The sequence below is a fragment of the Silurus meridionalis genome, chromosome 2 (genome assembly GCF_014805685.1).
Source record: "Silurus meridionalis isolate SWU-2019-XX chromosome 2, ASM1480568v1, whole genome shotgun sequence".
NCBI classification, from domain to species: Eukaryota; Metazoa; Chordata; class Actinopteri; order Siluriformes; family Siluridae; genus Silurus; species Silurus meridionalis.
Genome location: NC_060885.1, coordinates 17,740,095 through 17,754,442, shown reverse-complemented (window position 1 = coordinate 17,754,442; position 14,348 = coordinate 17,740,095). Strand labels below are relative to the sequence as shown.

The following is a 14,348-nucleotide window of genomic DNA, read 5'->3' as shown; positions in this document are numbered from 1 at the left end:
CACATAAGGTAGAGAGGATAATTCTGGTAGTTTCTGGACAGTAGGTTCTAATGTAAGAGGCTAAACCATTCCAAATAGTAGGACAAAACCAAAGGCATTATTGCAGTATGTGCTTTATGGAGGTTCTATGGACCAAAGGCTATTAAATTCACAATATCTGCCATTGTATTTTTTTGCATCACGGATCAGTTTTACACAAGACAATTTTTTAAGGACCGGGGGGAGGAGCAGGCACATAACTAAACACAATAGTTGCATATCATATTACTATTATAAATATTATGTGATTTCATTACTAGTTTGATTATTACATATATAATGAAAATGTAATTAACCATAATGCAGAATCAGCTTAATCTATAAATGTGTAAACAATAATTGTGCAGGAATTTGCCTTAGGCATAAATGGATTCTTTTTGTAGATAAAACACCCTGCAGACTGAAAAAGTCAATTAAATGGAAATGAAATGAACATAAAAAAAAAATTCTGTGTGGCCTGGTTCTTGGGGAACCCTTTTGGATCTTTTTCTTTTCCACTCTTCTGGGAAGCTTTACACTAGAAAGGCATTAGAAAGGTCAGACAATAATCTTGTAAGGTAATGATGAACAGAGACACTTGGGGCAGTCTCAGCATTCCAGTTCATTTAACAAAGGTGTCCAGTGTGTTCGGGTTCTGGTTAAGCCACTTAAATTTTTGCACACTTCAAATTTGGTTAAGCATGTCTTCATGGATGCTTTGTGAACAAGAGCATCCTGCAGCATGTTAGGACACTTTAGTTCCAGTGAAGAGAAATTGCAGTGCTACAGATAATTGTGTGTTTTGTAGCAACAGTTTGTGGAAGAACCACAGGCAGATGTAATGATCAGCTGATGACCCATAATTTTTTAACATATATTGTAAAAACTGCATTATACTGTATATATAATAAGTTTGACCTCTACATATCTAGCATAATAAAATTTTATTTGAATTGATTGAAAATGATAACATCAATATAGACTTGTCATAAGCAGTGAGCTCAAGGTCTCATTCATTTCCATTACATGTACAAAAACATTTGCTTCAAAAGCCGTTAGTGATCCAAAGTATTGAAAGCAATGTAATCACCAAGTCATTTAGAAGAATACATCAGCAGCTCTTGTGGTATAAGGGCACTGAAGAATGTTCAATAGCAATAAATGTCTTACTTATCCGAAATAACTCGGCAGATGTCGTACAGAAATCAAGCCACTACATGTAGCCACGTGGTTTGCCCATATGTGACGAATGAGTGTTGCCACACTCATTCTCTTCTGCTTTTCAGCTCTCGTTTTCTTTCTCTCCATCTCATGTGCTCCTTTATTATTCTCATCCATCTATTTATTTTTTTCACGCCACTGCTGTTCTTTACCACCTGCAAACCCCATAATTAGCACGCATCTGTTTAGCCTCTATCGCATGGCTGCGCGCATGGCTTCTCTCCATTCTGCTCAAACAGCCAATCAATTTTCAGTGGAACAAAAGAAATGTTCAGATGCCAATGCAGACCCTAAATAATTTTTTGCGGCAATGAATTAGTTAGAGATCTGTGAAAATTACCACATCCTATATGACACTGATATGGTCAATATATAGACTACACTGTGCAAATAATTATTACATGATTTGAATTATTACATTATTGCAGATTTTCGGTTGCAGATATTTTAAACTATCAACAAACAAATTTGATGCAAAAGAATTAACAACCAACATCACCACAGAATCTTAGATAAAGGTAACGTTTTATTATTTTGCTGTTTGTGTATATTGTAGGCCTGCGCAGCAGTTACTCGTGCAGCATATGTAAAGTGGTTCTGAACTCCATTGAGCAGTACTATGCACACCTCCAGGGCTCAAAACACCAAAACAAGTAAGTGAAATTCACATATCTCTCAGAGCTGTTGTGACTGAACTCTGTTTACCCTTTTTTATTACTTATTTTTTCCCGTACTACTGAACTCCTCTGGCTCCACAACATTTCTTATGCATTCATTCTTTTTTAAAGTCTCTTTCTTTAATATTGCAAGGAACTTGGATTAGAGATTGCAAGAGATCCATCTCTTTCAAACTGACCAGGGTTTAATCTGTTCTTCATCTACTAGAAGAAGCTGAGTGGGTGATGGTGCCCTTCCAGATTTTACACCTCCACTGTGTTAAGCAAAAGTCAGACCAAAACATCTTTTCTTTACTACAGCAAACAAGACTGGAGAAAAACACATCATTCCATTCTGTATGCATTGAAAAACTGATCTATTGGGTGTTTAGTTAGTTGGCCACTGTTGTTCAATATGGCAATATAAAGATATCTAGAAAGAAGAAACAGAAAGAAAGCATGAGAGTAAGTATAAACATCTGAGAAAGAAAAAAAGAAAGATGGAAGAAGAAATCCTGCTGTGCTGTATCCTTCACATACTTTCTTTAATAGGTCAGACAAACATTTAATGCCACCACAATTTATCTTTTTCCTTTATTGTACTTTGGCCTATTTTGAAGTACTGTGTAAGTAGAATCTTACACACAGAAATACACACACATTTGTCTTACTATCTATTCTTTGAAAATCCATCTTTGAAAGGACAGTTGGTGCTCACCAAGATATAAAAAATGCTCACACAGACATACACCACCCCACACACTATTAAACACACACACCACCACCAACATTGCACTTAACATGCCAACAGTTTAGTAGAGGCAGAGGAGGACACAAGCTGAAAGCCAAATCACCACTGCCTTCTATCACCTTCCACTCATCCATTGTAATTGCAGCTACATTCTCACTAATGACAAATCATTAAAGACAGATATAAATCTGTGAAAGGGTATGATACAGTCATTTGAACAGCTTCTAGTGCATTTCAGTTAGCTAAAGACCAATATACAAAAGAGACTTGTTTATTCACAGAGGATTTTTTTCTCGAACACCTCCTCAGTGAGTCAGTGAAGCATGATGGTGCCGAATAGAATAAACAGAACTCGAATTTTTTCCTCAGATACAAGCATTTATTAGATGGAGGCTATCTAATTAAGATTGTTTGTCACTACTTCATTGAAGCTTAAAACGACAAAATTGTTACTGGCTAGAATTACACAAAACTATGATCTCAAGTGGATGCCATTCATTGTCTGATTATTTACTCATCATTTATAACCACAGGGGTTAAGTGAAGATTGTGAAGATTGGCTGAGCATTTTGTAAAACAGCTTGAAAAATCAGACACAAGGACTTTCAATCTGTAGGCATGTCAACAGCCCCTGACATAATTCTGAACCCAAATGCTCAGTGCATGTAGTATTCAATTTATTCATAAGCAGCCAAACATGTTCAAAACCAAATAGTATATAGATGCACAGAGTCAGATTCCTCAACAGTGCACACATACACATATATTTTTGCATACAGAATATTAGTTATTACAACATCTTATGGCCCACAAGTCTGTGTACATTAAAGCGCACTCTTGGGCATGCAAATACAAGAACCTGTAACTGAAGTAAAATGTAACCAATAGTGAACTGATTATGAGGAGCCCTAATTTCACTTGTTGTCAATCATGTCAGTATAATTGACAGCATAATAACTGATTTCTGTGCTCACAAGGTGAAGACAGGCTTCGCAGTTGAAATGGAAAGTATAAAAGACACATCCAAAGATTGATTGGGATGATTGCTTGATTACTTGAAGATTTGGCACTCTCAGCTTTGCACAGAGAATATGCATGATTAGTGTCTCATCAGCTGATTTCACTGATGCCAGAGTTGATTTCATTTATCTCTTCTATGTTTTTTAGCCAGAGGCATTTCAAAGGAATATTGCAGCCAGTTCTGGCATTTCCTATCCAACTGAGAGCCAAATAATTTCATTTCCAAATAGGGCTGCAGAAAGCATAATGATAATGAGGGAATTTCAGATTGTTTCACTTTTTCTAAATGCAGTACTGTATGTAGCCATAAAATCAAAGACAAAATATTTTGAATGTATTCCTTAGACAAAGCACAAGTAAAAGTGCCTAATAAACCATGTTCTTATTATGCTACTTCAAAGCAACAATAGCTTGTATTGTATAACTAACAATACAAGTGCTTCTTTTTAGACCTCTTAAATAAAAATGATTGACCATATAATGCGATTTCAGGGTGTTTCCTTATGTAAATGAGCATGTCAATGCATGAGCAGAGCAATTTAGAATATGTGTAGGATTGATCCATTTCATACAGCTGTGTATTTGCATGTATGTAAAATGCCAATGGTTGTATGTATAATAATGTTTGTAGGCACTAATTTACAGTAGAACTTGCTCTGTACACATTTTTGATTAGATTCCTGGTTATATGCTACATTTTGCCTCGATTCACCTTACCAGAGATGCATACTCATAATTTGCACCATTCCACAGAGGCTGTAATCCAGTGGTACCGCTCGTGTTCACTGGTCTGGAGAAGAACAATCCCTTTCTCGGGCTGAGAGAAGCTACCTAGCTTTGGGGTTGGCCGACCTCTCCTAACCGTCTAGCTTTTCTTGAAAATGGATTTTTAAGTATGCCCGCAACCAAATATATTTCTCTTCCTCCGTAGGCATAAAAAAAAATCTAACTCAGATGTATTTATCTGTGCAGAGCTACACACATGTTTTAAAGTAAACTTGGCTGTAACAGTTTCCCTCTGACCAACCAATCAGAGGACAGAAAAATGCTGAAGCTATTCTGGCTAGCTGGCCCTGTGAGGAGAATATAAAATCTGATTGGTTAAAGAAGCAGAGCTATTTCTTAAGGGGAAAATGGTAAAAGGGACAGCAGGACAGACTTTGCAGGCCCTGGGCAGATTAGATTGACATGGCAGCACATAAAGGCTGAAATCTGATTGGACAAAAAAAATCTAACATCCATATAAACGTACTGGAAGCAGTGCAGCCAAGAGAAATGCTATGAAATGAAGAGAATAAACTGTTGCCTAATAAATTCAATTACAATGCAATACAATTTCGTGGAACAAATATTAGAATTTTGGTTGTAAATGTAGGTCAGTGCTGCTGATAGTGTTTAGGCCAGCAGAGAAGGCTTTGCTGGCCCTGACTGCCCGCCACTGCGATTCACATTATGTCCAAAACATTGATCACCATTGCATGTTCTGTTAGCAGAAGTGGCGTCCGTTAATTACGGGGGTTTTTTTCGCTTATCGAAAAGTGGATTACTGTAGTACCATTTTGGTTGTAAAATAATGTTTATATTAATTTATTTCATCTTATTTCATCCATTTCCTCTTATATTTGCATTTTTAAAAATTATCGAGAAGAACCTTACTTAATCAAAGCACTTGTCATTAATATTTTATACAGTATTCAAACCGCAGTTGAATGATATAAAAATATAGTTTAATGGTACATAAATGTTAAAGATAGAAACAAATGATCACACCCACTGTGTTTGTGCTATTGAAGCTTATTAGTTCTTAATATATTGCAATTTATAAAAAGTTGTAAATTTATTTTTTAACGTATTGTTAAATAAATCAAGGCATGTTCAGGATCAAGGAAGTGGCACGTGAAAATAATCCATTTATATATATATATATATATATATATATATATATGTATGTATATGTGTGTGTGTGTGTGTGTGTGTGTGTGTGTGTGTGTGTGTGTGTGTGTGTGTGTGTGTGTAAGATGTGGCATTGGACACTATTTAGCATTTTACCCAGCTGAAAAATTCAGTATGTAAATATTCAGCAGATGTAGCACTTTGCTGATGTATGCAGTGAACTCCTGGGTGTGTTGGCTTTGCCTCTTTTTTCCAGCAGAAACCTTTAATTTTTTTGCTTATATCCAATCTCATCTTACCCAATCAACTATTCCATGAGGAGTAACAGTGACAGTTCAGTGTGCATCAGCTATAATTATCCCACTGCAAAAGAGATAAAACAAAAAGGCAATAAATATTTCCTCTGCATTGACAGAAAGCTGTCACATATAGCTCAGCACTCCCTGCTGTGTCACATCTGTGCTAAATTGCTACCCATCAATAACACAAATCCTGAGGTGCTTTGTTGATGTTGTCAAATTAAAGTGGAAAATAAAGTGTATGTTGAAGGGGTTGAATGCGTTCGAATGTAAATATAATACATCACGAATCTCACTACAGAGAGAAATGTCTGTGGCAGCATCTACAGGCAAAGGGTGCATTTCTGGTTTAGCACATCCAGGGCATCTTGTTTAGCAGCACTGTTGTTTCTCTTAGCTTTGGAAATAAATCTGTTTTAAATCTGTTTGGAACATTCTACTGTTTTTTATTTGTGTTTTATTTGTAGATCAAATATTTTTTATACATCACTGATGTCTATTTTTGTTTCTGGCTATAGAACATTGTAGCAGCTGATATTTTTATTTAGCAGAGACAAAGGGGGAAAAAATCTGAATAGGAACACTTGTGAAGAAACGAATTTAGTTCATTCATGACCACTCAGGGCTGATGTGAATTTAAAACGATGTTCCGTGTCTAACAAAAAGTGGCATACATACAAATTGAATATGTAAATTAGGCCGTAGGGATTTTGTATTGGCCAGGCAGAGCTAATAAGCACTAATCAGCTCCAGTCTGCTGGTCCAGTCTGCTGGTGATCTGGCAATGCCCCCCTTGTTGTCACCCCCTGTGCCCTGCAGTCAGCTGGCCAGGTTTGTTATCTCCAGCCATGGACATCAAGCAACCTGCAGAGAAAAGAGTCATTTTATTTATAACCACCAAGTTCCTCTCTATCCTGCCTCTCAGCTAATCATGCTTACTGACCTTAGCACACTCATGCTGTGCCCTGCTCTCTCAAGCTGGAATAACGGAGCCAGGATAACAGGGTCAGACCCAACAACACTGCCAGATTTACTTAGTTGTGCTTATACGCTTGTGGCTAGTGCAGTCTTCCACCAGAATGCTCACAGAGAACTGCTGCAGGAAAGAATGTGGCAGAATCTGTATTTGTTAAAGCTTACTGTGACCCGAAAGCCAATACCACCAGGATGTGGCAAGCATTTGCATAAACATTACTTTTCATATAGCACCATATAGCCTAAATCTGTCTTCTCAGACACCCTGCTAATGCCAGGGAGTTCCTAATGCTGGAATAGCTCAGCCAAACACACACCCACTGATCCCTATGAATTTATTCAATCTGTGTATCTGTCCTCTGGTTTGAAATTTTTTCACATTGTGCTAACATATTCATTGTATTGTTATTTGAGCATTAAAGAACACCACTTATTACATTTTGAGCAAGATTTGTTTTAAAATACTTGTACACGATACAACCAAAAGTATATCAACAGCTGATCATCATACCCATAGGTGCTTGGTATATACATGTACTAAGTGCAAAAACTTTCATCATTCCAAAATGAAATTATAAAAAATCAATTGTTGTGTGCAATGCTGCATAGCCAGAAATAGATGTATAGATAGATTAATAGATTAGATTAGGTAGGATTGTGTTTAATGCACTAATGAATTATACAGCAGTCCTTGCAGTTAGGATGTTTTTCCCCCAAGCACCGAGTAGCTAACTTAAAACATATAGTACATACAACATATACGGTACACACACTCTTCAGTTTTTGCTTTGGCTGTGGGGGACAGACCAGAGGAGGATTTAGAAAATGTTTGTTAGTTGCAATCAGGTGCATAAAGGTTGTGAACCACTGAAATACAGTGAACTTGACTGGGTACAAAAATGAAAGGGTAGGTGTTAGTAGATAAAAATGCATTTTAATCAGTATTTTGATAAAAGTCACAAGTGAGGTAACGGTCTGATCATACACTGTGAAACCGTAACAGTGTAATAACCCTAGTGTCAACCGTAAAGTGGTCTAGTGTTAGATAAAAGAGGCAGTATTATAAAAGTGAATATTAAAGAGTCAGTTAAAGCTCAAGTCTGTCCTTACAGAAGAGGCAGATTTAGCATTGAGAATTTCCATACAACACATTTATAACTGCAGACTAAACAGGAGTATTGATATCAGAACAGTGGCTCAGTTCCCTTCTTTATTTACAACCATTTATCAGGCCATTGCTGCTGCACTACTAGTAGGCAAATTTTTTGTGTTGTAGGTGAAAGCAAGGAAGAATTAATGCTATGCATGTGGGTGCTGAAAGCACTTGCCCTTCACTGATATATACTTGTGCCTACACCAAACACACACAAACAAGCACACACACACACTTTTCTTTCCTGCTAAGCTTGCTTCTTATCTCCTTCACAGCCAAGGAGGACAGGTCTGGTCTTCTGTGATTACATGCCTGTTATCTTAAAGGCGGTTAGCTCACCACCTGCTACGTCACTTTGTGGCCAGGAAAGTGTGCTTTTATTCAGGGTTTCTTCACAGTTCAGCACTTTCAAGGGGGGTTTTAGTGCTGTTCCAGAGGCTGAGACGTAGATAATGTAGTTATTTACTCGAAAGCACATAGTGGCCAAGAGCAGAAATACTGACAATAAAGCATTTTACTGCAAATGGTCAGTAAGAGGGAAGGCAGGCTGTCAAGGACAGGAAAGTAGAAAGATGTAGTGTGTCACAGATTGTGCTTAAAGCACATTTGACTGCTTAGACCTATATAGATGAAGAGCAGTTTCAGAGAACATGTAATCTTGGAAGAGAGAGGGAGAGAAATGGCTTCTGCTGTACTGAGAAATGAGGAAGTGACTTGTACAGAGTGAATATTGGGCTGTTTAAAGGGCCATGGTGATTGATTAAATAGGCACAGTTGGATCGGAGTGTTCAGTACCTGTGTTTAAATTCACAGCGTCACCCATTTATCTCCTGGGGTGTCAGAGAGAAGATATGGGCTTCCAGCTCAGTGGCCTCTCTCTACCTTTGTAATCACTCGGTCTGGGCTGCATACTTCCACTACAGTGAGGAAGCCCCTGGGAGGAGGCCAGCGGAGGCAGAAGATGGTGTTCCTGCTGCCAAATAAAGACCTGATCTGTTTTTTTATCAAATGAAAAGAAGGCTAAGCAACCCAGCTACTGCAGTGAAAACAGAAATAGGATGCATAGGGATGGTATCACAAGTAAGCTATTAACTTTTTAAGTGCAAAAGAAATGTACACAGAAAAATGCATTTTAATTGCTTACTAAAATGATCCCAGCTTAAGATTTTCAGATAAATGCAGGCTAAATGTAAAATATATTGTATTAGTCAAAATTTTCCTGCTTAAATCTACCTTTACTTTTTTTTAAGTGGTGTATTTTATCTTTTGGCTTTCATTTTACTATCAGTTAAATTTTAAAATCAAGATTGTGTTGTGTGCATTTTTTCCCTACTTCTTAAATATTTTTCCCACTACTGCAGTGTATTACAAAAAAGATACAAAGCAGCAGTTTTGAGAGCTCGAGTGGGGTTTTGCTGTATTAGAGGCTCATTTATTCACTGCAGTAACAAGTGATCATCCAAACTTAGCAACTCATCACAAATAGCAATTCTTGAACCCCGGAAGACTTGCAGTGCAGCTGTGCATTTTTAGCAGCATCGAGAGTTTCTGTGTCTTGTCTTGCTTCCACCACTAGACCTCAGTAACAACAAGCCGTGTCTCTGCCAAATATGACTTCATATGTAGAGAACTTCAGAAATCAGTTATGAAACTACACTCTTGCTATTCACCTCCAGAATTCTACCCCTGACTGTGTCCTATTGTGTGTCAGTAATTCAGTCTAAGGTAAAATATAACTTTACTCTATGCCATCTTACTTGCAAAAGTAGTTGAATGTATGATGATGAATAGTAGTTAATGTGACATTGTCAATATTTTGAGTAATTTACTCTATACCATGTATATAGCAAATGGTCTATACTTAATTTAAATAATTAGCAGATCTTAAAAGTGGATGGATGGATGGATGGATGGATGGATGGATGGATGGATGGATGGATGGATGGATGGATGGATAGATAGATAGATAGATAGATAGATAGATAGATAGATAGATAGATAGATAGATAGATAGATAGATAGACAGATAGATAGATAGACAGACAGACAGACAGACAGACAGACAGACAGACAGATACATACATACATACATACATTTATATATGCATACATTTTTCCACATGTTTGAATTTTGGTTTTACCTTTTCAGAGACTTTCGTGTTTTTTTTTTTTTTTTGCATGTGTTTGCATTGTCCCAAATGTGTTTCAGTAAAACGTTATGCTTGCTAGTACAAATTATCTAAAAGTGTCAGACATGACGTTTTATTTTTGTCAAAGTGCAGCCAGGCATAGTGTGAGGGTATACTGTAGCTTCAAAGATAATACGCTCTAGTCTCCCCTGGGTTTGTAGGCCACTGAGCCAGACTGAGCCCCCAATGCCGACTCATGTAAGGAGCTTTGGTGCTGAAATGAGTGCTTGCCTGACAGTCACGAAAGATTAGGTCCTTGCTGGAAAATAGCCATAAAGACACTGGCTGTAAAAAACGATTTCTCTCTGTCCTTCAGCAATGTGCCTTTAATCTCTGTCTCGCTTTTTTTCCATAATCGCCTAAAGTCTGGCTAAGGCAATCTCAGCAGTGCACTGCATGTGTATTTTTTATGGTATAAGACTGTAGAACAGTCTAACATAGTTCCGCTTTAGGTACTCAAGCTGCGTCAAAAATGCTTTGGAAACGCCTCTGTGTTGTCCACGCTCTGAAATTTGCGTATAATCAGTCCAATGGAAAGTGCGGCATCACCGGCAGGGTGACGTGATGACCAGGAAGCAGCGCCAGCTTCTGTTGTTTAAGAAGCGCTCTGTGTGTGTTTGTCCAGTAAAGGTAGGAGCTGTTTAGATACCTTATTTTTAGCTATGAAAGTGACTAAGAAGACGAAGCATTGCTTCCATCCTTGCATTCCTCCTTGCCCCTGCTATATTTCGGAGGGATACGTACAAACTGTGTGTTGCTTGTCTGGGAGCGAAGGAGCCGACTGTGCAGATTGCGCTCGCATGACAATAGAGAGCACTATTTGAGGAGGGTGCTCCCGCTCTTCATGGTTCCAACCCCACTTTAGCCAAGGCAAAGCAGCGTGCAAGGATCTGGGGTTCACAAATGGAACTCGCAGAGGGGTTGGAAACGGGCTCGTCCCTTTCACCGCCCTCACCTGCTCGGTCCAGCGCCCAATCGCAAGGTTCGGAGGCACGCCTTGTCCGCCTAGCAAGCTGGACGAGTGCTTCCTGCAACCTGCGTCAGTGCCTCTGTGCCGGGGTTTGAGGGGTGTCCAGGTCATGGTCTAGGCCTCATTCCTCCTGGCCCTTTAGTCCCACGGTGTCGCTATATTCAAATATAGTAGGACTGAGGGAGTGTGGCTATGGGGTGATGCCCCGGATCGAAGAGATGGTCTATATATATATATATATATATATATATATATATATATATATATATATATATATAGTCCCACACAAACACAGTGTCTACAGGAATTAGATGATGGAAACCCCATTTTCCTTTGCTGAATTTTCTACAATTGAGAAGAAATGTAGCTATAGATTAGGCTTACTGTAGCTATGCCTAATTTTATGAACTACTTTGGAAGCAGGGAAACAAATTGATTTCAGCAGCTACAAGGAGCCACTGGGATGAGACAGGCTGTGGAAGAGTAGCACATCAGCATGGTTGCAAAGCCGACCAGCAGAAAAGTACAGATGTTACAGATGCCAAACTAGAGGATGGCTCATCTATCATTATTCCTAAGGATTGTGGTGGACCTTAATGATAATAACAATGACAGGCTGAGCTGGATGGCAAAGGAGTGATGACAGGAAATCTCTGTTTTTGATAAAAAATCAATGTCAGTGTCAGTGTGTCACAATTTTTATTGGGTCAAAGATGTCTTGTCTATTATTTATCGGTTGTTTTTCAGGTTCCTTTGAATTGCCTTATTTAAGACTGCTTATTCAACATAATTCTACTGCTACAAATAGATCACCTGTCATTTTACAGTGTACCGTTTGAACTCTTCAGTCTAATATGAATGGGAAGCTGTAAGCAAATGTTTTAGCCAAATGGCATATGTTGTATTTTTGCGAAAAAAAAAGATAAATACACAGTTACATTATATTTGAAATATATATAAATAAAAATGAATAAATGGAAAACAAGCATGGGTGCTGGCTTGTGTGTAACTTGCCTGGGAGCGGATCATGCTCAGTCAGTTCTTATTGTGGCCGCATTGCAGCTGCACTCCATGTATATACCTCTTTATGTTTTATGTCTATGTGCCTGTGTCTGTTATAAAGTATATGTTTACATATGCAGCACCATGGTCCTGTGGGCCACGGCTTTTTGTTCCCTTGTATATCACCACATATGGCAGAATGACAATTAATCTCAACTTGATTAAACTTGTAAACGCATTTTGTGTAGCTGTAATATTTTTTCAATATTTTTTATTTATTTTTTATTTTTTGATTGCAGAACACTTCTCCTTTTGAGACATTCTTGGCTGTCTTGCACGTAAATCATGTTTAAAATTTAAGACATATTTTAAATTATGTATTCAAAGTCAGGCTATTATGAGGGCCATTCTGAAAGCTTACATTTCTTGAAGTAGGTGATGATAGATTTTGGGGTATGTTTTGAATCATTGTCTTTTTGTGGAAGCTATTTATTTTTCAGCTTTAATGACCGTGTCACATTTGCTCCCAGAACTATTACATGCTCAGTGACACTGATGCATTTCTTAAAACAGCAAACACCACCATGTTTACTGAAGCCTAGAAAACTAGATATTCTGTGTGATATTTTTTCTTTGTCACAATGAATGAAAACAGATTATAACAATAAAGAAAGTATTGGCTTGAATTTAATTAGTTTTGGAAGCAATATCCGACTAGGTTGATTAAAATTTATGTTTTTGCCAGATGAGGATGGCATGCCTTTTGAGTCTAGACCCTCTCAATGTTTCTTCCTCAAATTCTCCCAGGGAGTTTTCTTTACCACTGTGTTCTCTGGCTCGTTTATTTGGAATAAACTTCAAGGGATAAATGTATTCATTTCTTTAAAGGTCTTTTGAGACAATACCCAAAGTTAAAAGCATTATACAAATCCAGTCTTTCTATATCCAACATTACTCTATAAGTACACTACTTCCACCCTGAGCTTGAGAGGTTCTGCAAAGAAGAAGAGGAGAAACTACCCAGAAATAGGTGTGCCAAGCTTGTAGCATCATACTCAACAAGTCTTGAGGCTGTAATTGGTGCCAAAGGTGATACAACAAAGTATTGAGCAAAGACTGTAAATACTTATGTATGTGGGGTTTTTTTGTGGGTTTTTTTATAAATTTGCAAAGATTTCAAATAAACTTTCACATTGTCATTATGTTTTGTTTTTTTTCATATTTTTGAGGAAAATAATTAATCAATTTTGGAATAAGGCTGAAACATAAAATGTGAAAGAAGTGAAGTGTAGTGAATACCTTCCGGGTCCACTGTACTTTATAATTTGACAAATGTTCATGATGTGAAATGACTACATACATCAATCTGTTACTTTCTTCACTATCCTTAATACTATATTTTTTTATCTGATTCCTTTTCAGTCTCAAACAACAACATCAGCAATGAGAATTATTGCTGGACATATTGGAGGCGTTGCTACTGAAGCACTGAAGATAACAGGACATGAATGTACCTGCAAACTTTTATGGAGACGCACAGGCGTTAAAAGAACAACTGGGACAAAACCTCTACCTTTCACTTTCTTAATACCTTGGAGGCTCCTCGACTGTTTTGTGCTTTATGTTTGTATTCTAGTTCAGTGTTAACTCAACTGTCATGCGCTGGGAATAAACACTGTAGGACTAAAGTATGAACTTCATGTCAAATTGATGTCAATCTGTGTTATAGTGGTTCTGATAATCACAATGGCACTCATAGTATACAAGCACTAGCCTGAAAAGACAGGGTCACTAAATATTTTCTTACATTTACAAAGTCTATATAGTTGGTACAAGTATGTAATTATCTATTATATATACAGTCTATTCTTTAATACCTTTAACACTGGTTTGGTGGACTGATGAAGCAAATGGAAAAAAAAGCACAAAGAACTGGAGGTTGGTCATTTAATGACTGTATTTTATTAGATAATTGTCTTGCTTGTGTTTAAATGTTGCTAGTAATGGTCAGTGATAAAGCCAATAGACTTCTTGTATGGGAATTTTAGTACAGAAGAAAACTGAGACAAGATTCACACAGATTATTATTTTATTTTTTAGAGAAATTTTAAAGCAAATTTAATATGAAGAAAAAATTCCTACAGTTCTTTGCAAAGTGGTACCGCAGAGAGTGGATTTAGAGCTACTGAGTGTACAAAGCT

At 37.5% G+C, this 14,348-nt stretch overlaps 1 protein-coding gene across 3 annotated transcripts in view; it reads left to right on the top strand.

The window, feature by feature from the left end:
* Positions 1-13,835, top strand: part of zgc:171482 (zinc finger protein) — a 72,636-nt gene extending 58,801 nt beyond the window's left edge. For 2 of the 3 annotated variants that reach the window (XM_046877482.1, XM_046877490.1), the window contains exons 6-7: positions 1,796-1,892; positions 13,570-13,835. In XM_046877482.1, coding sequence (XP_046733438.1) covers positions 1,796-1,892; positions 13,570-13,594 — 122 coding nt within the window. In that variant the 3' untranslated portion in view covers positions 13,595-13,835. The remainder of the gene's footprint in view (positions 1-1,795; positions 1,893-13,569) is intronic. The other variant, XM_046877497.1, reaches the window with a different exon arrangement.
* The last annotated feature ends 513 nt before the right edge of the window (positions 13,836-14,348 follow it).